At 49.3% G+C, this 25,977-nt stretch overlaps 3 protein-coding genes across 8 annotated transcripts; 1 reads left to right on the top strand and 2 right to left on the bottom strand.

Annotated features, from left to right (window-relative positions):
• Window positions 1-947: 947 nt before the first annotated feature.
• SMPDL3B (sphingomyelin phosphodiesterase acid like 3B) lies at window positions 948-9,564 on the bottom strand. Of its 5 annotated transcripts, XM_026076360.1 has the most exons (8): window positions 9,480-9,564; window positions 9,174-9,387; window positions 7,267-7,364; window positions 6,550-6,693; window positions 5,771-5,943; window positions 5,426-5,606; window positions 4,652-4,785; window positions 948-3,509 (listed from the first exon to the last, which is right to left on the bottom strand). In XM_026076360.1, exons 1-8 carry the CDS (start codon window positions 9,529-9,531, stop codon window positions 3,138-3,140), a joined length of 1,368 nt encoding a protein of 455 aa, XP_025932145.1. In that variant the 5' UTR covers window positions 9,532-9,564; the 3' UTR covers window positions 948-3,137. The 5 variants fall into 5 exon arrangements, with proteins under 5 accessions (XP_025932145.1, XP_025932146.1, XP_025932148.1 ...); XM_026076361.1 differs by lacking the exons at window positions 9,174-9,387; window positions 9,480-9,564 and adding an exon at window positions 8,685-9,039; XM_026076363.1 differs by lacking the exons at window positions 7,267-7,364; window positions 9,480-9,564 and having other exon boundaries at window positions 9,174-9,260.
• A 246-nt stretch (window positions 9,565-9,810) lies between these two features.
• Window positions 9,811-15,221, top strand: RPA2 (replication protein A2). The gene is made up of 9 exons (XM_026076383.1): window positions 9,811-9,896; window positions 10,093-10,205; window positions 10,289-10,390; window positions 10,519-10,632; window positions 11,718-11,792; window positions 12,698-12,811; window positions 13,138-13,248; window positions 13,688-13,782; window positions 14,581-15,221. The coding sequence occupies exons 1-9, from the start codon at window positions 9,881-9,883 to the stop codon at window positions 14,663-14,665; spliced, it is 825 nt and encodes a 274-aa protein (XP_025932168.1). The 5' UTR covers window positions 9,811-9,880; the 3' UTR covers window positions 14,666-15,221.
• A 2,018-nt stretch (window positions 15,222-17,239) lies between these two features.
• On the bottom strand, window positions 17,240-25,643 carry THEMIS2 (thymocyte selection associated family member 2). 2 transcript variants are annotated; one of them, XM_026076399.1, is made up of 6 exons: window positions 25,413-25,643; window positions 21,078-21,218; window positions 20,361-20,762; window positions 18,839-19,869; window positions 18,562-18,703; window positions 17,240-18,400 (listed from the first exon to the last, which is right to left on the bottom strand). In XM_026076399.1, the coding sequence occupies exons 1-6, from the start codon at window positions 25,504-25,506 to the stop codon at window positions 18,306-18,308; spliced, it is 1,905 nt and encodes a 634-aa protein (XP_025932184.1). In that variant the 5' UTR covers window positions 25,507-25,643; the 3' UTR covers window positions 17,240-18,305. The 2 variants fall into 2 exon arrangements, with proteins under 2 accessions (XP_025932184.1, XP_025932183.1); XM_026076398.1 differs by having other exon boundaries at window positions 18,562-19,869.
• Window positions 25,644-25,977: the final 334 nt, after the last annotated feature.

The following is a 25,977-nucleotide window of genomic DNA, read 5'->3' as shown; positions in this document are numbered from 1 at the left end:
CCCTGCCCCGGGCCTGCCTGCACCCCGGTCCCGGCCCAGCGGTACGGCACGCGCAGGCCCAGCCGGCTGCCCAGCGCTCTGCGCCCCTTGCCGGCCTTGCCTGGCTGCGCAGCACGCTGCACCCGCGCCCGGTCACCACCTGCCTGCAGGGCGGGCACCCCCCTCCTCTGTGCAGCACCCCGTGCACTCCTGCAGCCACCCGCCAGCCCTGGGGCACCCCCTTCTGCCCGGTCACCAGCCAGCCACTTCCCCACGGCTTCTCCCCCACCCTTACTCTCTGCTTTAGGGCCCTTCTAAAGGAAAACGCAGAGCTTAAACATAAAGCTCTTCAGAGTATCTAAGTCTGTTTCTCAGGAATGTTCTCCAAACTAAAACCAACCCACCAGCTGGAATCATTCCAGCTCTTCATCCTATTTTCACAGCCACACATGACACGCACATCCCACCTCGCTGGAGCCCAGGCAGCACTACAGTAACAGGTGAGAGGCACTTATATCATTCCCCAGGGACCAGCTCATCCCGAAAAACCCCTCCCAGCACCTGATCCACAACCTTCAGCACAGTATTTTCTTTCTTTTCCTAGCTGTAGCCCCAGAGCACCCTGAGAGCCAGAGACAGCACACACAAATAGTTCACTTTTGCTTGCACGACTCTGATTCCCCCACCAGTGAAAAATCACTGCCCTGGGTTAGGTATCTATGTGCAGGAGCGCACAGAGACTCCAGCGCTCAGGAGGAAGTGCTAACGGGGAGCTGAACTGTGTCCCTCACAGACAGCGTGGTGCTAGAGGGATGCCCCTGCCTTGGCTCAGGATTCCCTTTCCCCAGCCTCCTGCTGGAACTAGAGATCTGAGCCAAAACCCAAAACCAACGGTCCCCTCAAAGCCTCTGGAACCACRAAGTTGTTCCCAACCCAGTGTGGAGGTGGTGAAAAGACACTGCCACGTATATGATCAAGAAAGATTTATTATCAATGCTGACTAGCATTTTTTTGTGAACTTTGTAATCATTCACTCCCTTTAATCCATACACATTGGATGATTTACAGTATATTTCTCAACGGAAACCATTTTCACATGCCATCAATGCTTGGTCTGCAGAACTGCAGAGAGACCCATCTCCACCCACACAGCAAAAACAGCCAATTCTGCAACCTTCTAATGCTGGAGTATTTACCTTGAATGTTTTCCTATAACACTCATCCATGTGCACTTCAGGGGATTGCTTTAAAACAAATCAGGGCATGAGCAGAAGCAAGAAACCTCCAGAGATGCTGGTTCAGGAACTGCCAATTTTGTAATCCTGATGCAAACAACAAAAAGATTTCAGGGGCACTGCAGAACTTAGTACTACAGCCACCCCCCAGCACCAGCGCCCTTAGCCCATCTCCCCCCAGGCCCTGCACTGGTAACTTGTGTTCTCAGTCAGCCGATTTGTGGGTCTAGCATTCGACTTACTTCCAATAGACCATACGCTACAGCACTACACGCTGTCACTGGGGTGCTACTTCACTCCATCCATCTCAGTTTCACCTTACCCATTAAACTTCAATAGAGAAGCTATAAATCAGCTCCCAGCAAGACATCTCCCTGGAACAGAACAAGGATTCATACACTTTAGGTTTTTATGCCCAGAATACTAGACAGCTACCTAATGTCTTGGAAGCATGTACCCCACTATACAACGCTAGGGAGAAAAGGTAGCACAGAAAGTATCTCCTATGGGAGACTGCTGTTCATAGTCAGCCAAAACAGAATTTTAGTTGTGAAGACCAGGTCTGAGATGCAAGTTGGCTGCTTCATGTTTTGAATGTAAAGGTTGGATCTTGAAGCCTGAAGTTCCTAAACTGAGGTGCAGAGCAGCAGCTGGCTGTCCACGGTCATACGAGAGTCTTCTATCTTCTATCTGCTGAACAGCATTAGAGGCAAGGGCCATTCCTCTTGCATCCTTGTTTCTTTTCTGACATAACATACCTCTGTTGCACTAGTGCTTCTCTGGTAGGCCCAGGATCATATCTGCATGTCAAACCTGTGGTATTCAGCTCGCAGGTGACTGGCTTTATCCTCACTTCCACAGTCTTTTCCACTTTTCAGTTGTATATGCCTTTCTGGCAAAACGGTCTGCTGACAGCATGCAGATGACTTGTGTAAGCAGTCTGGGATTGCACTAACACATTGGTGTGCTTAGGCTACATGTTCTTAGTATGACTTTCCACTCGCCTTGTTAGCTTGTGTTCTCCTTGGCCCCTAATCGGATCTCTGGGAGCCTGGGGCTGCCATTCACAGACAATGCAAATATTTCTTCTATGTCTCATTTACCTGTACCTAAAAGGGTCCAATAACATCACTTTGTATCAGTTCCCTCATGGCTCAGATGGAAGCTGGGAAGAGCCCAAGGCGGGCAAATAACTGAACTGTTAAGTGCTTCATTGCAGTCAAGGTCAGCTTGCAATGCCCCAGCATTGCAAGAAGGGAAGAAAAAAAATGGATGCAAGTTAAAAGAGCAAAAAATGTGCTTGAGGAAGAGCTGTTCGTGCTCAAGACTTGAAAAATCAGGCTTCTTGCCCTGGAGCCTCATCTTGGGCACTGACATGAGAAAATCATGGCCCAAACCTGTAGAAGTTCATACACTGTCAGAGGAAGAACTAATCCTACCTGGCTTTTCTCATAAGCTAAAGGCAAGGCCATACAAGGTCACTGAAATGAATCCTTCCAGGTCTCCAGCTGTGTGATCTTTTAAGAAAAGCATGTGCTAATGTGAGAAATGTATCTGGAGGCAGACTCCTTGGGAACGTAAGGCAACTCGCAGCTCTCATACATTAGGTCAAGTTAAAATCTAGGGGGAAGCCTGGCCTTGATCTGCTGAACTGTAAGACCACCTCAGAAGTCACAGATGAAGGAAGGGAAACTCCCTGATGCAGGACAGTCTGGCATGAGAAATCTTCGTGGCAATCATTGCCCTTTCCCAATACATCAATCTTTACTAGAAGTGTTCAAATCAGCACTGGAGAGCTTTTACTAAAGCCACTAATTTTGTCTTGGTTTCCGAGTAAGTTCTCAATGCCAAAAGTATTCACAATTGCTGATTCAAATGTGCTGTGAAGCATGTCCTCTCTTCACTCACTTCTGTTCTAAGTCATTAGAGTGCTTGCTGGGGACGGAGGAGAGCTAACAGCAAGCAGACCAGTAAAAGAAAAACACTGCTGATGGCAGAGGCAGAGCTGCTGGCTTTAATACACTCATTGTATCGTATAAAATCAACTTCCCTGATGGCACAAACATGGTCAATGCGGCAGGCCTCCTCACACAGGGTAAGGTCATACTTGACAGAGTTAAACTCATAATACCGCTGCAGATACTGTGCATCCTTTGACATCCTCTCCAGCACTGTTTGCATGGACTGGGCAGAGCCATCAGGGACTTGGAAAGCTTCTGTCAGCCTATACTCTTTCTCCCATATTGGGGACATCATATTAGCATGAGTTAGATTCAAATAGTAAGTCACCATATCCTGCAGGGAAAAAAAGCAGAACAAGGAGAAATCAGGAAAGGATCAGCCCTTGAGTGAAGCAGTTGACTAGGATCTGATCAGCCCATTCTCCTAGATGCTGGTGTGTAGCACAACAAAGTGCATTCAGCAGCAGGCAGCACACGTGGTGGGAGGTTACCTGTCTCCCAACAGATGCTTCTTACCAAGATGTGAACCTAGGGACAGATGCCTCAGGTGAGAGCATTCAGCACTCACTATAGAAGCAGCTTTATCCCATTTTATTATTTTATAAGTGCTTAAGGGTTGGCTTTTCTCTGTTTGATTTTTACTTTGAAACATCAGGAATTTTGAGCCTGGCCTCCTCCAAAAATCACTCTGGTATTTATGATCAACACTGTCCTCTGGCAGAAGGGACAGTTGGAGAAACATTACAGAACTGAGCAGTTATTTACTCAAGTGTGAACAAAATTAAATAAAAAAGTTCTACAAAACTTCTGTTTTCAATCTCTTGCTCTTTTTCTCTCTGCCTTGCTTCACTAGCTCTCTAGCTTTCCACAGTATATTTTAGGACAGACAAGCATGCATTTCTTATGCTGCAAACATGTAAATACAGTATCTGCAGAGATGCTTTATCCCTTGCAAAGAAAGGCACAAAAACACCATCCTCCACCTTTTTGCAAATGAAAGACAAAGGAAATGGAAGCCTTCCCTGCAATTCAACTAACTTCTGATCCCATTACAAAATGAATTAATTCAGAATGTAGGTGAGATCCGAATAATTTTCTAGAAAGCTAGAGTTTTTGAAGGGTGTTCAGCAAGCCTGTTAGTCCCTAAAGAGAGTTCTGGAATCCACATTACCTGGATTGTAAAGCAAGTGTAAAAGGAGACTAGCTGAAGACCTGAAGAACAAACAAGTCTGAACTCTCTTGCATTGCCCTGGGACTTATCCCAGCAGGAGGCCCAGACCAGCCAAATGTGGTGTCATTGCCCTTATTCACTGACACTCTGTAAATCTTTATGCTAGCTGCAAGACTGGAATACCTTGTTTTAGATCCTCTGCTACATAGCTTCTTGGCTCCCTGTAGTCCTGCCTGTTAGAAACACATGGAGCAATTAAAGCACCCAACTGAGACTCCAGTACAAAGCATGATGGCATCCCCTACCTTCACTTGAAGGGTGTTTGGATCATATTCAATCACCCGGATCCCAGGGTTGTTGGCTCCATTGGCCACTCCAGGTAATGTTGTTTTCCAAGGAGTCACTCCAGGGGCTAAGAACATGACGTTGACTGGAGAACCTTAATAGAAAGGCAAAACAAACCATGAGTGGGAGAGGCCTGGCTTGTAGCAGACCCAGTCCACACTGCAATGAGCATCCTGGCCACTGATCACATTGCACCCATTGCTCACCAGATCTAGTTGCAACAGTGAACACATGAAGATCAGTGTGTTGAATAGCATCAGAGATTGAACAGAATTTCTCCAGCTAAAAGCAGGCCTTCTGCAGCTTGGCATAAGTAAAAGACTCTACAGTGAGGGTGAGCAAGAGAATCGCCCTCAGTGAATGAGACCCAAAGAGCGCTACCCACAGTGCCACTGTGCAGACCTATAGTTGCTCCCTTATGCCTCAGCTAAGGTTCAGAAACCCTCAGGATGGAGCAGGATGAACAGCAAGGCACTGTGAGAGGAAACTACAAAATTTGAGGGGAAGCAGGAAGGACAGCTAGAGCTCTAGGTCTGGGTGGGGAATCCCATCCACTGTTGGGTCTTGTTGAASAAAGCATTTTACAAGCCTTTTTAGAAAGCAAGATGCAAACGAGCCTTTTCTGGCTTCTCGGCTGCATTCAGCTAACAGTCACTGAAAATCCTCTTCAGCAATGATTTTGGGGGGATTGAACAGAGCTATCATGCAAATACTTGGGTGGCTACATTTGGTACCTGTATCACCGTAAAACATCCGAAAGCTGTCAGTGTGATGGTGTCCAAAAAACTGGGCAGCAATCACTCTATGGTGCTTCTGCACGATTTTCAGGTATCTTTCATTAAAGTTACTCTGGAACCAGGGCTTGCTTCTTTTCTTCTCAAAGAAACCAGGAGGAATGTGCCCAGCAATGTAGACCTACAATACAAAGAGCCGCCCTGAATGCAGATCCCATGCTTCCCGAAGACAGCATTGACTTGCTGGTCCTTGGCACACAGGGGCATCAGGAGTGTCATTCTTCCAGGCTGGAAGAAGCCTGGAACAAAGGCTTTTTTTTTTTCCCCCTTCTTTTTCTTTTTTACCATTTCTTCTGCTTTTGAGGCGTTGGTCAGTGTTTCTTCCAGCCATTGGAACTGCCCGCCAGGATCTTCCTCAGCAGCTGTCTGGTTATTCTGGTCATAGTACAGATTGGTATTGAGGACAATCATTCGACCCCTTGTATTTGGGCTGGGCAGCTTCTCACTGTAGAAAGCACCTGCAAAATGCAACCAGCAGGAGAAAGAGCTGGAGTTCTGGCCACATGGGCAGTTGTGTCCCCAAATCCCTGTGAACCTCCCTCAGCTCTCCTTGGCAACAGCCACAGCAGAGTCACTATCTAGACAAGGTGCCAGCAGCTCTGACTGGTTACACAGTAACCAGCAGCTCTGACCAGTCCAGGATATGGATTTGGTGTGACTCTTCCCTGTGTCTTCTTGTCCTGCATGTGCCACTCAAGGTGAAAGGAGGCCCTGGGTGTTAAGAGCATGTACAGGACAGTCCAGGAGCTGGGAAGCTATAGAAAGCCATAGTGCTGATCTACGGCAGCAGCTTTCTTGAGAGATCTTTTTTATTTTCACTGAAGCCCACCATTCTCTGCAGAGACACCTTCCTACAACTCTAGGAAAGCAGGAGAGACTAAAGCATAAAGAAATTCCTTTTCTTGCATGCAGGAAAACTCAGTGCTAGGAATCATTTTTAAATTGGATCCTTCCTCCACAAACACTGTAGTTTCGGGAATAAAAGCAGGGACAGTTCATTCATGGTGACTCTCCTAACCACTGCCATCTTCCCAGCACACTAACATGGGCTAGTGGTGCCACACCTGCTCTGAACAGAGGAACGGAAGTATCGTTCAGCCAGGAGCGCCATAGTTCGGCCGTTTGGTTGTAGATCCTGTGCTCCTTCCCTGGAAACTGATTCTTGGGGTGGAAGTCATGATTGCCCATCGCAGCATAGACTTTAGTTTCTAGAGACAGAGAAAAGGAAGCACAGAGGAATCCATTCAAACTTCAGAGTTCTTCAGCACCAAAGCTCTCTAGTGAACTTACAGACTCAAAAAGAATAGCAAGGCTTGAGAGCTTCATAAAAGGTTACCATCCACACTAAACCTGTGTGGTTGCATGGACCAGGGATACAATACTGCAAAGACCATCTGTCCTCAGGGAAGCCACTGCAGAGCAAGACTGCCATGTCTTTATAGTCAGAGTTAGTGAGATTTCCTTGTCAATAATACTTCTTCCCTCACTGCTGAGATGGATTAAGTGAGAAGAAATTTTGCAGCCTTGTTTTTCATAATGAGTAGTTACAGAAATGTTTCTTTTCCCCTCTTCTGAGTAAATTAATCTGAAACAGCAAGGGTGTGTCAGACATGTCTTGATTCAAGTGGCCTGTACAGCAACTAGGAAGAGGACAAACTAGTCCTAACGCCCACAGCATTTCAGTGCCTTTCCCCTTCCTAATTATATCATTTCTCCACAATGGTAAGTTCTTCCCATGAGACTTTGTACTCCTCTCCTCTATTCATTCTCTCAAATCCTACCTGGAAATATCTGTTTTATCAGAGAAGTCAGATTTTCAATTATATGCAGAACCTGTTTTTCTCCAAGCTGCTCATTGGGGACATGAGGAGTATCATCTCTGGAGAAAACAAACAAACAAACAAACACACACAAAAACAAACAAACACACACAGCAGAATCATCATCTACGACTAGCAGTGCATATGCTTAAAGTGATAAGGCAGAGAACTTGGGTTTATGCCCTCTGACTGTCAAGGGCACTCACGGAGTTTCAAGGAATTGCTCATGGTAAAGACCTGCTCTGCTTTATTCTACCTTGAAAAACCTATACACAAGCACAAGAAACGAAGCCTTATTCTACCTCAGTGTATTTAATAGATGCTACAGATCACTGGCGATCTTGTGAGGAACAGTGTTTCAGAGTCTGGTAGTAAATTTGATCAGCAATAGTGAAACAAAACTCTTTGTACCCAAGAGAGCAGCAAGATAACTCTTCCATTGAAAATGAAACAAATGGACGCCTCCAATAAAGCAGTGACCCTTGAGATCTACTTCTAAAAATCTAGCAGACACATGTTTCAATGCTTTCACTAATATGCTTTTGGCATCTGTAGACAATATTGGGGTAAGGATTACGAGTCCATTGGAGGATAAGATTAAAATTCAGACAGATTTTGAAGAACTGGGAGAAACGGTTTGAGAAAAACAAGACAGAAGTTTTAAGGACTAACAATTATTTCTAAGCAGAAACGATCATCTGCACAAATATAAAGTGGGAACAATGGGTTAGTCAACAGCACTGCAGATCAGGACCGGGGTTATAAAAGCTCACAGGGAACACTGGGCTGTTAGAAGAAGCAGCAGACATTACAGAGGAGTGTATGAACCTACAGACATAATACAAAATAAATCCTTCACTGTCTGCAAGTGCTATTATGGTCTCCTGTAGAACAGGGTGCCCACTTCTGGACACCATACTATGAGAAAGCTCCATTTGGGGAGGTTCTTTATAATTTTAAAGAAAAATAGCCCCTTTTTGAGGCAAATCTTCCAGGTTCCTCTCTGTAGTTTGAAGAAATGCAGCAAGCCTGTTTTCTGATGCCCTTCTACTGGTGCCTCTAACAAGGCAGGGCTTGTGCACCAAGGAAATGAGTAAGCTCCATTCCCCCAAGCGTTTTTGGGTATTCGGAATTTGTGTGAAGTCAGACAGGGCTGGCAACAATTGAAGAAATGGAAAGGATGGTGAATTCTAACATTTTGCCTCATCTTACTTGGAGTTTCTTGGAGAATCCCTCATTGCTGGGGCTTGTTAGGAGCCCGGCCTCCCGCTCCTAACAGCCTTGCTACACTGTCTCCCTTCCACTTCGTACAGCTCTGCTGGAAGCCTCCATTTTGCAATTTAAGGCGTAGCCAAATCTCGCCTCTCCAAAATGCTTACCTTATTAAACCCCCTGAATTTACTATGAACTCTTCACACCCAAGTCTTCCTGCTCCCCATTCTCTAACAAAGGTTCCTGGCCAAAACCGGCAGTCCTCAAAGCACACTGGATCAAGGCAAAACCGAAAAGCGTGAGTAAACAGAACCAGTCCTGCCAATTTTTGGAATATTTGGCGTGTTGTTTTTTTTTTTTCCTCTCGTATCTGCAGATTCCTAGCAATGCAAGCGCAGGTATTCGCCTCCTGGGACTTCAGCGAAATGATGGAAAACGCGAGCCCCGAACTCGGATTTCCTCATTTTTAAAAGCATGGCTGCAAGGCCAATCCTGAACCTGCTGCTTTTCCGCGGGCCGGGCCGGGCCGGGCAGGGCAGCGCCGCGGCGGGGGCGGCGGAGGTCGCGCCCCGGCGGGCCCCCGCGGAGCCCCCTCGGCGGGCGAGCGGCCGCTGCCCTGCCCGGCGCCCGGCGGCGCTGCCGGCCCGGCTCCTCACCCGGTCCAAAGGATGAAGTCGGGCTGCCGCAGGAGGCTCCTCATGGCGCAGACGGAGGAGTTCAGCAGGCGCCACGGGGCGTCGCAGAGGTAGCTGCCCCAGGGCCCGGCGGCCGCCGCGGCCCGCGAGCCGCCCGAGGGGCACACCTGCGAGGGCGCCGCCGCCGCGTCGTAGCCGGGGTCCCAGTGCAGGTCGGTGACGTGCCAGAAGCGCCCTGCCGCCGCCGGGAGAGACGCCGCAGCTCAGCGGGGCGGGCGGGCGCCCGGGAGTCGCCCGCGGCCGCGACCACCCCCGGCGCCCCGTTACCTGTGAGGGCCGCGGAGAGCGGGCAGAGCACGAGGAGCGCGAAGGACTTCATGTCGGGCAGCCTCCCCGTCCCGTGCCCGTGCCCTGCCCGTGCCCCGCCCCCGTGCCCTGCCCTCCTCGTCCCGTGCCCGTGCCCGTGCCCGTGCCCGCTCCCCGCCCCGCCCCAGCCCTGCTCACCTCAGCGGCGGCCGGGCTGCGCCAGCACTCAAAATGGCGCCGGCAGCCTCCCTGCCGCCTTCCCCCATTGGAAGGAGCCGGAGGAAAGGGGATTGTGATTGGCTGGCAGGCCGGAGCAGTGAGCCCGCGGATTGGGCAGCTGCTGGCGGCGCGCGCGGAGGGGCTGCGCGGGTCCGCCTGACGCCTGCTGCCTGCTGCCTGCTGCCGGGCCTGGCGCCGCCGCCATGTGGAGCGGGCAGGGTGCGGGCCCGGGGCTGCGCGGGGCCGCCGGGGAGCCGCTGCGCTGGGGCCGGTGCCGGTGCCTGTGTCCGGGGGCAGCTCGGGGCGGACCGTGCCGCCGGCGCGGGAGGAGCCGGGGCTGCTGCGCCCGGTGGGGGCGGTGGCGGCGGGTAGCGCGTCTGCCGCCGCCTCAGGGTCTCTCCTTCCCCTTCCTCAGGTACCTTCGAGGGCGGCTACAGCGGCGTGGGCGGCTCGGGGCCCGCAGGCGGCTACATGCAGTCCCCGGGAGGCTTCGGCTCCCCCGCCGGCACCCAGGCTGAGAAGAAGCAGGTAGGCCGGGAGCGGGGCCTCGCCGGGGCGCGGGGCGGGCGCGCGGCCGGCAGCGCTGACGGCCCCTCGGCGCCCCCTTGCAGAGAGCCCGCTCCCAGAATATCGTGCCCTGCACCGTGTCGCAGCTGCTGGCAGCCGAGCAGGTCGACGAAACCTTCAGGATCCGCGACGTGGAGATCTCCCAGGTAAGCGCCCGGGGCGGCCTCCGGGCAGAGCCGCCGCAGCCCGAGCGGGAGCGACGCGAGCGGCGGCGGCGGCCTCCCCGCGGCGGCGGCGGCCTCCCTGCAGCGGAGCCTTCCCTCTTCCCGCGCAGGTCACCGTTATGGGGATAATTCGGCACGCGGAGAAGGCGCCCACAAACATTCTCTACAAAGTAGACGACATGACGGCGGCCCCGATGGATGTCAGGCAGTGGGTTGATACCGACGTAAGCACCAGTGGGGAATGCAGCGGAGAGAGAGGAGCTTTTAGGTGGTTCCTGTAGCCCTGCTTGTTTGGGAAAGGTGGAAAAAGATAGATTTAACCTGTAAGCAAAGAACGGAAGAGCGAGAATTTAACTTCAGTTTGGTCCCCCTTATATTTTAAATGGAGGGGAAAACTCAGAACTTGGGTGTTCTTAGTCGTTTATAGTGATTCTTTGCGATAAACACCCTGTCACATTCTCTGTGCGTACTGTGTTTGCGTTTATTACCGCATTTGTTACAAACTTAATATAATGTTGCTATTTTGGAAAATATTTGGGGAATAACATACCTTTGAAAGCCAAGGAAAATGTTGCTGTAGCAGAGGTTACCAGTATCGTATAGAACTCTCCTCCTGCTTTAAAATTCATATGTGTTTCTGCATTGAAGCATGCTGAATAATTTTTTGAGGTATTTAGAGGCGGACGCTCGAATGTTACTTCATAACTGAATTGAGAGATGAGCCCTCAATACCTTTGTGTAGATGCATGACTCCAGTGAAAATTACCATCATTACAGGATTCTCATGCTGATATAGCAAGCCTTTAAAGCTGGACCATGTTATTAAAACATTTTTGAAGGCAAACAGCTGAGTTCAGGTTAACAACCTGAAAGAGTAATTAAGCAAACTTTCAGTTGGCTTAACTACAAGTTCATCATAAATTAGAAAGAGATTCTGTTGCTGTTTCCATACCCATGACCCAAGTTTTATAGCTGAACACTTCCTTTTTATTACTTAATTTTTTTCCCCTTTTGGTGCTTTTTTTGAAGATCCCTCAGAAGTGGACAAAGACACCAGAGCACTGTAATACAACTGACTTTGGCTGCCCTCAAATATGCAGTGTGTTGAAACAAGAATTTTTTTTCACTTTTAACTTACAGATTTTTCCATTTTTCACTTATACTGACTGTTCTTATTGGACGTAGGAATGTATGGCTTTTGCGTTTGCTTGAGATAAGTCTCCTTTCTCAAGTCACTTATTGTGATAATGGAGAAATGAAAATGTGAATCAGCAAAACCTTGTTTTTTCCCCCTTTTCCTTTCTGTAAGGAGGCAGGTGGTGAGAATGTTGTGGTACCTCCAGGAACTTACGTAAAAGTAGCTGGTCATCTTCGATCTTTCCAGGTAAAATCATGCTACTTACACATGACTCTTCAAGTAATGAGGTTGAAGCAGTGGCTTGAAGGATTAGTGATCTTGTAAAGTGGTTAGTAGGGTCTTTTTAGAATATCCAGTTAATCATGATCTTTGTTCAGCTTTTCCTTGAATGTTTTTGCCAATGCTGTATGAATCACTTTAATTGATCCTAAATGCAAAGGACAGAAGATCCATTTAAAATGCCACTGTTGATCAGTACAGCTGAACAGTACTGGCCACTGCATTCTAGGATGTTTGTACTATAGAGCTTAGATCTCATTCTGGTTACTGGGGGACACTTAATAAAGGGTAATAATGTCATACAGTTGCATCATAATAGTCACTGTTCAAACAGTGATGCGTGTATTAAAGCAAAGTGCAGTTAGTTACTAGCCAGTTAGAAAAAGAAAAACATATTTATGTGTTTAAGGTTTCTCCCTTTGTCTTTACTGTGTGAATTAATCTTCAAATTACTGCTTTAGTATTTGGGAAAGGTAGTTTTTTAGCACAACTTTTTTAAAAGCATTGGAATGTGGCTTTTCATTTCATAGGGTGTGGGGGGGGGTTGGGTTTTTTTTTTTTTTTTTTTTTTTTCTTGGTAAGCAGCCAGTGCTGCCTTCTTGAACAGTGCTGTTGGTGTTATGTCAGTTATATGGGTAAAAAGCCAGGAGTCATCAATCTAAATTTTTACCCCATTTTGTGAGAAGTTGCTCTGTCTATAATGTATTTCAGTCGCATATGAAAACAAGTCCAAAAACTTGGGCACTAGTTACATGCAGACAAGCCCCCTACCCACCACTATCCTTGTTCCTAGAAATAATGATTGGATTGGGTGTTAAGCATGTTCCTGTTGGCTATGATTTAAATTTTTTTCTTTTTCTCTTCTCTGAAAGAATAAGAAAAGCTTGGTGGCGTTTAAGATCATGCCTCTAGAAAATATGAATGAATTTACCACACACATACTAGAAATCGTCAATGCACATATGATCCTCAGAAAAAATCTTATGGTATGTACTTGGAGATCCCAACACCATCTTAACCCTTACACTGAATGAGGGGATTGTTGGTTATTTCCCAAAGAGATGGACCTCTTCTTTCCTTAGGGAAATTGTATTTGACTTGTGAGGCTGAAAAGCTTTAAATTGCTGGCGGGCTACAGTGAAGGTATGGCAGGAATGCTGGCTTCCTTGTTGGGAAATTGTGCTGCAGTCAATTTCCAATTGTTTCTTTTGGGAATTTATTTTTAATTACTGTGTGTCTGAAATAACATTCAGTCTTTCATCCCTCAGGCTTGAGGGCAGCCCATGTAACTGCAGCTCTTTTACTCTTCTAGTCAGCATCGAGAATGCCTCAGTCTCTCTCCTCTGCTGGGATAGGTGACATGGGGGGCTACGGAGGAGGTGGCAGCCTGCCAGTGAACGGACTCACAGCACATCAGAGTCAGGTAGGTGCAAACAACAAGCTACTTTTCCTGGAACGCAGCAGTCACAGTGGTTGCTGCTGTGATGTGATATAGGACAAAGAAATGAAAGTTAAGGTGTTCTGTGAAGGCTGATAGTTCCTCCTAGACCTTCCTGTAACTGTCCATTGATGACAGACAACTTTAGTTGTATGCTAATGGTGGTTGTGTGTTGCTAGACTTACTGAAGACCAGGTGGTCTTAACTGGAATTTTGCTGCTCCTGTGAAAAGGAGTTTGAGTCTTCTCAGTAAATGCAGCTAACATTTTGCAAACTAATTGAATGAAGATGTACGTGGTATTCATGGTACTGTGAACATATGGGACAGAAGGAGAGGAGGAGAAGCAATATGGGAAAATAGAGCATAGTCTGCTGTACTCCTGAATAAACTGCATACACTATCCCTAGATTCTTGTTCTTCCAGGTGCTTAACTTGATTAAGAACTGCCCTGTTGCAGAAGGTATGAGTCTTCAAGAGCTAAAATTTCAGCTCCACAATATCAGTATGGCAACAATCAAGTAAGTATATAGAAGCAGAGGATGTGTTTCATCAGAGGATGTTTCATTCAGGCTGTCCTTCCTAGAGTCTGATAAAAGAAGGGAGGGAAGTAGTGGGCAAGATGTTTACCTGTTAAACCACTCTAGTAATTTCAGACATTTCCAGTAGGGTGTGGTAGTGAGTCTGAGCTTTTGAAGTCTTTCAACGGAACAGGTTAGACTGAACCATTGTCAGATGAAGTGGTGATAAAATCCATCACTCCTTTTCAAGACAAACTGTTTAACACTTCAGTAACAAAGTTACATGTACCTGGGAGTATTACAGTGCCTCAGCATTATGTGCTGTTGTCTGCATGAGTTTGAGGACTATCTTTGCTCTCTTTGCATATTGGACAAAATTTGGGAATAGACGATTTTTTTTCTTTGCTGTCTCATGTAGCTTCTCATCTCTGAGACTTAGAAAAATAGTGAGGTCTAAAGACAGAAAATTCCATTATCTTTCTGTGTTCTGTCCACTTTGAAGCAGACAGTTGTAGGCGCTGCTTGTATCTGGAAAATACAGACAGTGGTGGCCTTTCCCTCCATGGTAGGAAAAGGCTGAGAGCCATTGGCTGAGCATTTTACTTTACCTTTGGAGAAACTTTCTTTTTATTCCTGCTGAGCAATGGGTCAGCACTTAAACTGACCATGGGATAGAGCCATGAGAGCTTCCCTTAGCAGATGCCAGAGAGAAACAGTAAGGATGGGGTCTGTAGGCAGGAAATCCCAGAAAGAAAGATGTTAACATGAAGTAATGACTGCTTTTTTTCTTCTTCCAAGGCAAGCAGTTGAATTCCTTAGCAGTGAGGGACATATCTATTCCACTGTGGATGATGATCACTATAAGTCTACAGATGCTGAGTGAAGCTATTTCCACCTGGTTTTGGTTCTAAACAAATGCCTGTCTGTGCTTCAAGTTACCCTGTCAAGCTTTGCGACGTGGAAGGTGATCTTTGCTCTTCCTAGCCCTTGAAAATCACAGTTACTCTGTGAGCGCATACTTTGCCGAATTCAAGGACAAGCAAAATGTACAGAATTCTGTTGACTCAATTACTATGCTGCGGCCAGGTGATTAAAAGTATAAATAGATACAGAAAAGCTGAACTCTTCAAAACTTCAGAGACTTCAGTTTGTTTTTTATGTTTCTTAGTAGAGTGCCTGGGTTAGAAAGGAAAATTTCTTTCTGATCTTGTTATGGGCAGGTTGTCTTTTGTTTCTGGAGTAGTTTCTCCTAACACAGCTTCATTTTACTTCATTCACAAAGTGGGTAGCCAAGAAAAATGTTCCACTAATGTAATCAAGACTAGATTTTTTTAATGAGTTTAGTCTGTGCATTTAAACCTATATTTGTACTACAAGAGGATCTTGTTACTGAAGCTTTTGAATATTTACAATAAAATTTTAACTTGGGTAGTCTTGCATGCGTTTGTGGCTCTACAGGCTTTTGTTCTTTTCTAAAGCAGGAAAACCATCTACATTGATAAAACTTAGCCAGGTGGGTAAAAACACAGCACGTGCTTTCTCCTGAGTTACTTGTTTTTAACTGTATTTTTTTTTTCTTTAGGTTTTGAAATAAATTACTCTAAAAGGTCAAACTAAAGTGAATGTCTGGACACTAAGCAATTAAAGAATTCTGCTACTGAAAGAAGTTACAAGTTGCATCACTGGCTTCCAAATACAGCCAGAATCATTTTTGTTAGTATAAGCACTTTAGCTCAAGCTAAAAAGAGTTACATCCTGTGGAACAAGTTTTTTTTTAAAAAAGCTATTTAAAAAGAGATAATAAAAACACTGCAAGTTAGGTTAAAAAAAGCCGTGTTGAAATTGGTGATGCATGTGTGATAACAAATTTGCATTTCCTGTTTCTCTGCGTGATCCTGCCTCATTCAGGGGAGCAGCACTTCTTGAGGGCAGCTGCTTCAGAATATCTCTGTCCTCTTAGTCATTATATGCTTCATGTCATATAAAATGCAGAGCTGAAAACTACCTCATGGGAGTTGTTTTACGTTCATTAATGGTAGCGTTTGAGAAGCTCATAAATATTCAGGAGCATTTTTCACAATGACCCCTTAAGGAACGTAGCAATTCTCACAAGAGGAACCATGGTTTCTGTGGCAAACGTGTTTAGCATTGCTGAAAAGCAGGGCCTGGGATCTCTCAAGCTGAACGCTGAGAAACTGAAATGCACTCAGTGCCCACCAGATGGGAGCCCAGTTTTCTGTACTGCACTGATCTGTCGGTTGAGAATTGCCTGTTCTGTGTCCTGCATGACAGGTGGCCTGTTAGAAAAACTGCATGTGTGATTAGGGACTCATTCTGCATTCGTGCAAGCTGGGCAAGTCTGGGTTTCACATGAGCTGCAAATCGGGGGTTTCAGTGCAAGTTTTTGTGTTATCTGAGACTAATGATGTGACCCAGCTTTGAAAAAGCAATTCCCAGTTTGCACATCCATTGCGCATCAATATCGACTTTGCTATCCAGTGTAGTTGCTTCTGTTGTTTATGCTGTAGCAAAACCAGTATATCCTGTTCAGGTTCAGATAGCAGTACAGCTGTATCTGGTGATGTATTTTGGGGGCTAAATTGTACTATAGATGTGTAACAGGTGAACTTCCGTGCTATGGAAACTAGTGGATCCAGAAATCAAAAGTAATACTATTTCCATTTTGCGGGAGGTGTGCAGGTTAGGAAGCAAAACTCTGATCATTTTTGAAAGCTAAAATAAGTGAAATTGAGAGTAGCTGTGGGAGCRTACAGAATGATTATGTGACTGCTGGGGAGGAGGTTCAACTCTTCGCTTAGTTGCCCATTTGCTGTTTATTAAAAGTGTCCAAGAGCACCTGCTTTCGTCTGGCTAGCAGGAGGATTTGGAATAAGGCTTGGGTCTGTCAGGGGAAGAACTGTTGGCTCTTTTGCAAAAAGTTTGATTTAAAAGTATTAGCGAAGTTGCATCAAAACTCGGGGTGCTTTTGGTTCTAATAAAGGAGATGAGAGGAAATATTTGGATATTTTCAATTGTTCTAATTTTCTCTATGCTCCTGCTCTCCTGCTCCTCCTCCCTGTCTGGAGCCCATCTTCTTCCCAGCCATAGTTCAGGTACTAGTTTTTCTTCTGGGACAAGGAAAAATGTTCCTGGGGTTGTTTAAATGCCTCTTAGTAAGATGACAGGCCAGGTAAGAAACTAGTTTTTCCCTGTTTTGGTGAGTACTCGGTCCTGATACTGAATGTAAATCCCAGGGCAGAGTCGGAGGAAAAGAAGACACCAGCCCAAATCCAGGCTAAGACTTGGGCTTGAATGAATGAGATTCTCTCTGCAACTTTGTGAACCTCCCCCAGATTCCAGGTGAAGAATGACATGAACTAAAGAACTGTTGAACTTAAAACTGTCTTCCCTGGGAGAGGAAAAAAACGTTTTTATCTCAAGTGAAATTTAAAATTTATTTTACATCTTAACTTAAAACTGCAAGCTTGTTGAGAAATTAAGCCAGAGTGAGAAGTGAGTTAGGCTAGCACTGAGAAAATGCAGCTTCTATCTCTTAAGATGTTTCTTCTTGTGGAGTGAATGTGCAATTGTAAAAGCATGTGAATCACCAGTTCGGACCCCAGATGGAGCATTGTTTGCACTGTGCGAAGTACTTAGTAATACCCCTCCCCATGCCATGTCCCAAACAGTGTCTGAAAATGCTGGCCTCAAACCACATGTGTGGAAGTGTCCAGCATCCCAAACTATAGATCCAGTCTCTGAACTCCATGGTTAGGCACTTAAAAGGATGCTGAGCTTCCAGGAATCCCACTGCAGTTGCTCAGCATCTTCCCAAATGCACCTGCTTCTGGTTTTAAGCTGCTAGGTCTGGAAATGGGCCTGCGTTGGTGTTACTGGTGTCCAAAGCATGCTCCTGGTAATGCAAAACACCAGTCAGGTGGATTGCTGTGCCTTAGCTGATGGGTACAAGGGCATGTGGAGAAAGCCACTGGTGGATGTCTCCTAAGCCTCTGGTAGCTCCCAGCAAAGGTAGCACAAATGACATGTAAATACAATAAAGGTATTAGAAGTTTTCAGTCTGAAATGGGCGTAGACATGGCATATCTGCCATTTAGGATCCTATTCAAGCTGCATGCATAAAGTGTCTCGATGATGTTAATGTAGTGGAGCAGAGCAAGATACATGTCCAAGAGCCTTGGCTGGCATCTCAGTGGCATCTTGGTGGCCACTCAGTCCCTAGGATGGGTCCCCCCTCTGTATGCTGGTCTGGTGCAGTTGGAGGGTCCCACCTGTGACAGCTGTGGACAGCACATAGCACAACCACCTGCTATGGTACAGCAAGGGTATGTATGCTGCGTGCATAGCGTCCTCTGGCATTAGAGGGAAAGCGGGGATGATGCATCTGTTACGATGGAGGCAGTTGGAGGCTGCACTGTGGATCCTTTTGGCTATATTTAGCTTTTGTAAATAACGAGTTTAATTTAGGAACTAAGAATATTTGGAGGCTCCCAGAAACTAGAGGTTTAGAAAGGAAAGACAGTCTGCATTTTACAAATTGTCTTTTGAAGATCTTCATCAACTGTTTCATAGTCGTGGTCAGAATCGCTGGTCTCCGCACCTAGAAGAGAAGAGTACAGAAGGATTGAGTAAATGCACTGTGATGATGGACCATGGCAGATTAAGGTCCATGGTTAAGCCCTGCAGTGGGCTGTGGGGGCTTCTGCTGAGGTTTAAATGGTGAGGAGCTGTGCAGGGAGCAGAGCACCATGGTGGCCTCACCTTTGTCCTTTGGGGTCTTGCTTGGCTGGGATGCTCTCTGCAAGCGGAGGTGCATGCTGTACTCGTTCGGGGTGCTCCGTGCAATGAAGGGGCTTCTTGTTTTCTGGGACAAGGGAGACTTGGACACAGGCAGGGAAGGCGGCTGCAGAGAAACGATACAGGCTTTTGACTGAATGCAGGGCCTTGGGAGTGGTGGTGGTGGATCTGGGGTTTGAGGGCACCTTCCCACTGGAGCATCATCCCTTCCTCCTGCTCCCTGGGCAGGATCATGCCATACCTTTGCTTTCTCAGGGCCAGTTGCTTTGGCTGTTCTGAGGCCTGCCTTGCCCACAGCCTCCTTCCTCCTGGGGGGCCGCGGTGGAGGGGGAGCTGAGCTGCCCGGCAGCTGCTTCAGTAAGTGGTAGTAGAAAGGCTCCTTCAGCTCCTCAACCCGCGACCAGTCTGTGGAGGGAGCCTGTGGGTGGACAGGCTCCTCCGTGAAGAACAGGGACATGTCCAGCCACCGTGGTGGGATCTCAAAGCTCTTGTTTGGCTCCTCACAGAAGCTGCTGACCAAGAAGGGCTCGGTGACCCGTACCTCCAGCCGCAAGGCAGAGAAGGAGCTGAGCATGTCGCGGGTGAGCGAAGGGTCCTTGGCCACCACCTTGACGTCGCAGGGCAGGGGGAGCTGCTCCAGGATCTCCGCGAGGCTGTACTTCTTGCTGTCGCACATCTCTTCCACAAAGCTGCCTCTCAGGTCTAGAGGCAGCATCAGCTCTTCACTCTCCTCCCCCTCCTCTTCCTCAATGCTGCTTCGGTTACACAGCAGCACGGTGGTGCTGGTGCTGGCCTGGAGCAGGCAGCGCACTTCCAGCCGGTCGCCCACGCTGAGCGAGGGCATGTCCTCCTCGTGACCCTCGCAGTCCTGAGTGACCACCACACGCAGGCGCTGGCTGGCCTGCAGGCTGGCAGCCAGCTCGTACGCCGTGGTGAACTCCCTGGGGCGCCTCCGAAACCTGCCCTGGTATGCGCTGGAGAGGAGGAAATGGCGGGTGCCCTTGCGAGCCGAGGCGAGGACTTTCCAAGCACAGCCCTTGCCATGGATCTGGATCTGCTGGCCTTTCTGCAGGCGGGCAATCCAGTCGTTCTTGAAGACAGCCAGGGAGCTGGGCCCCTCCAGGATCTCGGCGCGGACAGGGAGGGCTTCCTCCATCTGCAGCACCTCGCTAAGCAGCAGTGGCTTGATAAAATGGATGTGCTGCACCTCCTCCGTGATGTCTTCCACATCCACTTCCAGCGTGGAGGGGATTTTCACCACGTCCTTCCGCACTGCAGGGAGAAGAGACACACTGAGGGCTGTGCTCGGCCTTTCCCCCGTTAGTGCCGTGCCGTGGGGGCCTGCTCAAGCTGAGGGATCGTTGAGCAGGAGCAATCCCACCTCGGGCCGGGCACCTGTCCATCGCTGCGACTGCTGCTATCTTGGCTGATGCTGCATATCGGGGGCTCCCAGCGCCCCGGGGCTGTGACTGGCAAACCTGCACGAGGCTGGGCATTTGGGCAATGCTTTTCTAAGCCAGAGCTGGGTTTTTACCTCGGTCCCTGTGTGGACGGACCTTGCCTGGGCCACTGCAGCACTGGCTCTGGGCATCCCCTCTCCTCCCATCCCATCCCATCCCCAAAGCCCATGGACATGCCCCCAGCACGTGTGCGTGCCAGGTCCCATGCAGCGAGCGACGCGCAGCTGGCAGCAGCGGCGCTGCACCACACCTGCCCCAGCCCATGCAGGCACACGCGCACCTGATTCCTGCGGTTGGACTCACAGTGCATGATGGCTTGCACTTCGTAGACGGGGCTGAGGAGGATGGGACATGAGCCGAGTGCGGGGCAGAACAGGCGTTGCGGCCAGCCGCCCTGCAGCCCCAGCACCTCTTGCAGCGTGAGGTCCCGCTGCCCGCCGCACTCGAAGAACCGACCCCGCAGGGAGCGAGGCAGCGAGAACCAGTGCAGCTCCCCGTGGCTGCCTGCTGTGCGGACAGCTGCCTTCCTCCCCTGCAGTGCCTCCAGAAAGATGGGCTGTGCCTTGGGAATGACCTGCCGGTTCACAGCAACGTCAGTGGCCGAAACGAAGCACAAGGGCTGAGCCTCCTGGGCCCTCCATTTGCTCCGGATCAGCTCCTCCAGGCTTGCGTATGGCTGTGGGTCCGGACTGGTCTGGAAGAGACCTGCAGGAAGGTGAAGCTGAGCTCACAGATGCTGCGAAAGGCTCCCCGGGGATGATGGCACCCATGTCATGTGCTGGATGAGGGCCCAGCATCTGACATGAGAAGCTGCCTGTCAAGGGGAAGGGCTGGGGTGCTACCCCATAGCCATTTTGGCATGCAATGGGAATCCGGGAAGAGGAGATGGGGTATTAAGGGAGGGGTGGGAGTGTGCAGCCCTTTGCAGTGGGCACAGGGTCCATGGGGCTGGGACATGCAGGGTGCCCACAGGGCCTGGGTCCTGGCAGCAGTGGGCTGTGCCTGGGCAGCCCCACTCACCTTTAAAGGTCAGTGGCAGTTCTGTTGTTTGCCCCATCTCCACATCCTCACAAATGACCTTCTGCAGCTTGATGGCAATTATTTTTAGGAAGTCTCCAGTCGATAAGCAACATTCGTTGCCTGAGATCTCATATACAGAGCCTGCAGAAAAGGACAGGACCATTCAGTGGCTGCCGTTGGTCTGAGCAAGAGCCAGACCTGCGACGCTGTGGAGCACCCCTGCTTACCCTGTGTGCTGCCCCCCCCCCAAAAAAAACTTTGGGTGGGGGGATCACTCCTTGCAGCAGGGCTGTGGAGCAGCAACGGTCCAGGACCAGAGCTGGGCTCTGTCCTGGGCAGCCTGCCTGGGCTCTGCATGTTGCTGGGTGCCTTTGCGGAACTGTTTAGGTGGCTCCATTTACAGTGCTAGAGCTTTTCTCATGCTTCCCAGCAGAGCATCCTCTCACCGGCCAGGCTGGAGGAGGCAGGGAGGAGGACGGGGAGCCGTCACCCTGCAGGAGGTGGTAAGCACCCACTGGCTTGCAGCCCCGGGGTGTGGTGCAGAAGCTCACGTCCCTTAAAGCATGTCAGCTGCTATTTTTAAGCTGATAGGAAATGGGGTTATTTCTGCCCTGCTGACTCAGTTCTTGCCCGGATGCCACAATAACCAGAGCGCAGAGATTGCTCCAAGCCACGCACGGCCACAAGCTCTGCTGCCGCTGCTGCAGCATGAGAATGGGGCTGGCTCCAGGTAACCTGGCAGGGCTGAGCACCATGGAGCACAGCACACCCCACGCAGGGAGAGCCTGAGCTCCCGTGCATGGAGCGGGTGGCCACAGTTAGAAATTTCCCCAAAGAAGATGCCTTTAACAGCATTTTTATCAGGTGCTGATCTCTATTAATCACCCGCACAAAGATGGGCTTTAGACTTGGAGCTTTGAATTTTCTCCATCTGGGTGAAAAAGTAAACTATCCTTTACTGTTTCACTGGGCTAGCTGCTAGTGGTGCATATGCCCATCCAACGCTTGTCGCGAGCGGTCCAAGCATGCTGGGTATCATTAACAAATATCGATTACGCAGTGGCCAGGCCCTGTGCTGTGTTGGGCAAACCAGCCCTTGGCCAGCTGCAATGACATCCTGGCAGCAGCTGGGAGGCAGCGTGTGTGTGGGGCCAACTGTGGCCTGACGCCAGCAACAGCATTTGTCCCTTCTGGGAACTGAGGTAACTAGGTGGTAATTGAGCCCATGTGCCCCAGGCTCCTGCAGGTGCGAACAGTCGTGCCCATGCCTTAATCCACACAGCTATTTACACAGCTAAATCATTTCAGTTGTGTCCCAACATACCGTGTCTTTGGATTTAACCATCTATTTAGCTCTTCCTGCAGGCAGGGAAGACACTGGAGGGAGCTAGAGATGGATGGGTACAGAGGACAAATGAAAAACCACTGTCTGTGAATGGCATTGCCTTTTCAGCTGATTGATAGAAGGATCTGCTTTCTGCAGAAAGACCTGTCTGGAAAGGCTGGGCCACGAAAGTTGCCCATGAGGTGTGGAAATGCTGCCGGGGCACCGCTCTTGATACCCCAGAGGCTGAACATCTGTGAGGGAGCTGGCTCCCACACTGGGTGCCCTGCTCTGGCCCAAGACTGCAGCACCGTGGCTGTGGTGGGGTGAAGGGGTCCCTCCAGCCCCCAAGGATTTCTGAAGGGGGCTGAGGGGATGGGGCCAATGGAGGAGGGGGAGGAAAGAATGGCAGCTGTTTGGGGACAGGCAGAATTGGTCTGCTGGCTCAGAGGTGGGGTTGACAAGGTGTCACATGAACAAACCAGGTGAGCTGGCAGCTTTGGTGGCCCCACATGCAGTCAGAAAACAAAAACACTATGGTGTAAATATGCTGGTTTAGGGTCCCGACGCACAGGGCAACACCGGCGGAGCCAGGCAGGAAGGATGCAGCGAATGATGGACATACGGTTGGAGACCATCCGGGGTCCCCCTCTCACCAGGAGAGGGACAGATGATGCTCCAGGTATTGCCACATCAGCGATCACTTGTCTGCAGAGCGTAGATGGGAACAGCTATGTGGGACAGCCACATTACCTCTGAGCCTGCTTGTGCAGAGTGGGGGGAAACTCAAAGTGCAAGTAAGAAGTATGGAAAAAATTAACCAGGAAAAGAGAAGTGAAGGCTGGGAGGTTTGAGAAAGCATTGCACAGTCTGCAAGCCCTGTACACTGTGGCTCCATGACAGCATCAAGGGCATTATTGAAAAAGAAAGTGAATATGCGGCTGGGCTCCACTGCCCAGAGCATAGTGTTGGGTGGGTGAACGCAGAGACCCACGCAACTCTGCACACACATGGCATGGTTGGCCTCCTTGGATGACAGTGAGATGCTTGAAAAGCCTCAAGGAGGGTCCATGCAGTGAGATGCCGCCTGCCCCGGCCAGGCCTGGTGCTGGAGCAGCCGTGTCTGCGCAGAGCCCAGGGATGGCTGCGAGCACTGGCTGGTCCTGCACTACCCAGGCAAATCACACACAGCAGGACCAGAGAGGAAGGTGCGCTCCATATAAAACATGATCAGGGATGCTGAGGACAAAGAAAAGTTCATGGCTGGGAAAGCAGCCCAAGAAAGGGCTGAGGACAATAGGATTTTTGTTTAACATTTTGGGGACCCCCCCACCCTCCCCCACAAAATTTTGCTAATCAAAAAAGCTGGCAGAAGCCAGAAATAGTGATTAATAATTGCAACAAATAAAGAAGTGTTCAAGAAATATTATCACTGTGCAGGATGGCGTATCTGCAAGTTGCAACACTGATTAATCCCCAATACACACTAATCTATCCATGAGGTCAAACATCATTTGCCAGCAGCCAAGAAAAGGAGTCCTGGAAGAGCTGGCTGAGAGGGCCTTTGCTGGGCCAGTGCTTATTTTTAAGGAATCAATAATACCAGGAAGCTTGTACAGCCCATGTCCTGGAAAGCCTCAGTGCTGATAACTGCGTAGGGGGTCATAAAGGAGAAGAAAAACAATGCAGAAGTGTGTAACAGAATCAATGGCTGGAAGCCAAAATGATGAAATTCAAAGGCAAAATGCAGGCACTGTTTCCAAGTATCAGGAAAGATTCAGTGCTTGGTCACTCTGTGAAGGGATGGGAAAGATCTGCCCTGGGATGGGCTTTCTTTCCTGGAGCAAGAACTCCTCAGGGTACAATACCATGTCACGACACCATCCCACAGGACCAATAGCTCTTTTGGCCCTTGAATCTCTGAATTCATCAAGCTGCTACAAAACCATCTGCAGAACAAAACGTCTCCCCTTGCTGGGATGATGACAAAACCCTCTGCTATGGGAAGCAGAAAGCACCAGCTACCTCATCACCACCACCGATTGCTAAATAAATTAACTGTCACTGTTTGAATGAACAATGACATTTTTACTCATTTACCAATTTAAAAATGTTATCATGGCCAAGGGAAGTCTTTGGGAAAGGAAGGTAAACATTCATCCTGACTGAGCTACAGGAAAACAGAGTTTGATCAACACAACTGCTTTGCCTGCTCTTTAAAAGTTGATGCAACCTAAACAGATGCTACAAATCCTACAGGTCCTAAGGGTAAACATTGCATCGGTGTTCATAACATCTATCAGCATCTGCTGCTTTGCAGTGTATGGTCCGGCTGTGTGCTCCCAATGCCTACATACTTTTCACGCTGGCTCCATTTCACCACCAGCTTTGCTGCCAGTTGAGGAAGCTACCTTGGTGAGGACTTCACCTTGACCTAAAATCTGCCCAGTGATATGCCCCAGGAGGAAGCAGAGAGCTGCAGACCAGATTGTGAGGCTGCTGTCTATGCTCTTGCCATGCTCAGTTCATTGGAGCCAGGAGCCACCCTGTCCCACCATCCTACAGCCACCGAGTGTGTGGCTCTGTCCCTGCCAGACCCATGGCCAGCATGTATGCCACCGCCAGCCGCCTTTGGGATAAGAGCTGTGCATGGGATGGAAGACCAACCTGGATGAGTTTTTAGTGCCCCACCACTTTCCTAGCAGCACAATTGCATGTACTGGGTCACTTGGCTGGGTGATGGCTGTAGGAGAGAAGGTCTGTTGCAAGCAGCTGTGCTTCAAGCACCAGTTCCTTGGCAGTGGCTGCTTGTGCAGCAATCGCGCAAGGATCTATGCCTCTCCCTGGTCATAGGTAGCTGGTGGCAGGGGTGCAGGCACCCCTGGGAGCCCTGATGGGGCTTCCACCTTCGAGGTGGGACAAGGGAGCCTGGGCTGCAGCGATGCAGGGGGAGCCAGGAGGTGGCACAGCCTTCGGGCATGGCTCAGCGGTGGCAGGGACCCAGCACTCACCTTGGAAGTAGACCCCGGAACAAATCCTGAGGATGCGAGGCAGTACAGCGGGGTTCAGGGAGCAGATGTATTTCTGGAAGGATAGGGGCTCCATGGCAGCACAGCTGATCCCTCTGGAGTGCTCTGCTGAGAGCAGAGCTCGTGGGAAGCTGCTCTGGTCTCTGCTTTCACTTCTGTGTGCCTCTTACTTCTGCTTTCAGCAGCCGTTAAGTTCTCTCCCAGCCAGAGACCTGCGCTGCTGGCAGCTCTTCAGACTGACTGACGTGCTGCTGGGACAACCCTCTCCCTGGTACCCATTGCCCGTCATGGCCCGGTGTCTCCCAGCCCTGCCCTGATGGTGCTGCCAGGGCTGAGAGCAGGCACAGCCATCCCAGCTTTGCTGCCATCCTGTCCTGGCTGGACCGATGCTTTGGCTTGTCTGTCCCAGGCTTCCTCCACTGTGCATCTCCCTATATGCCAAGCTGAGCCTGCCCATCTGTGACCGAGGCCAGACAGAGCAACGGTGCCCATGGTGGAGACCAGGCCCAAGGGGGACCATGGCAGAGCTAGCAATGGGCTGTGTCCA

Source organism: Apteryx rowi, unplaced genomic scaffold (genome assembly GCF_003343035.1).
Source record: "Apteryx rowi isolate R43461 unplaced genomic scaffold, aptRow1 scaffold_43, whole genome shotgun sequence".
NCBI classification, from domain to species: domain Eukaryota; kingdom Metazoa; phylum Chordata; class Aves; order Apterygiformes; family Apterygidae; genus Apteryx; species Apteryx rowi.
Note: the sequence above shows the minus strand (reverse complement) of the source record. Positions and strands in the feature narration are given on the sequence as shown.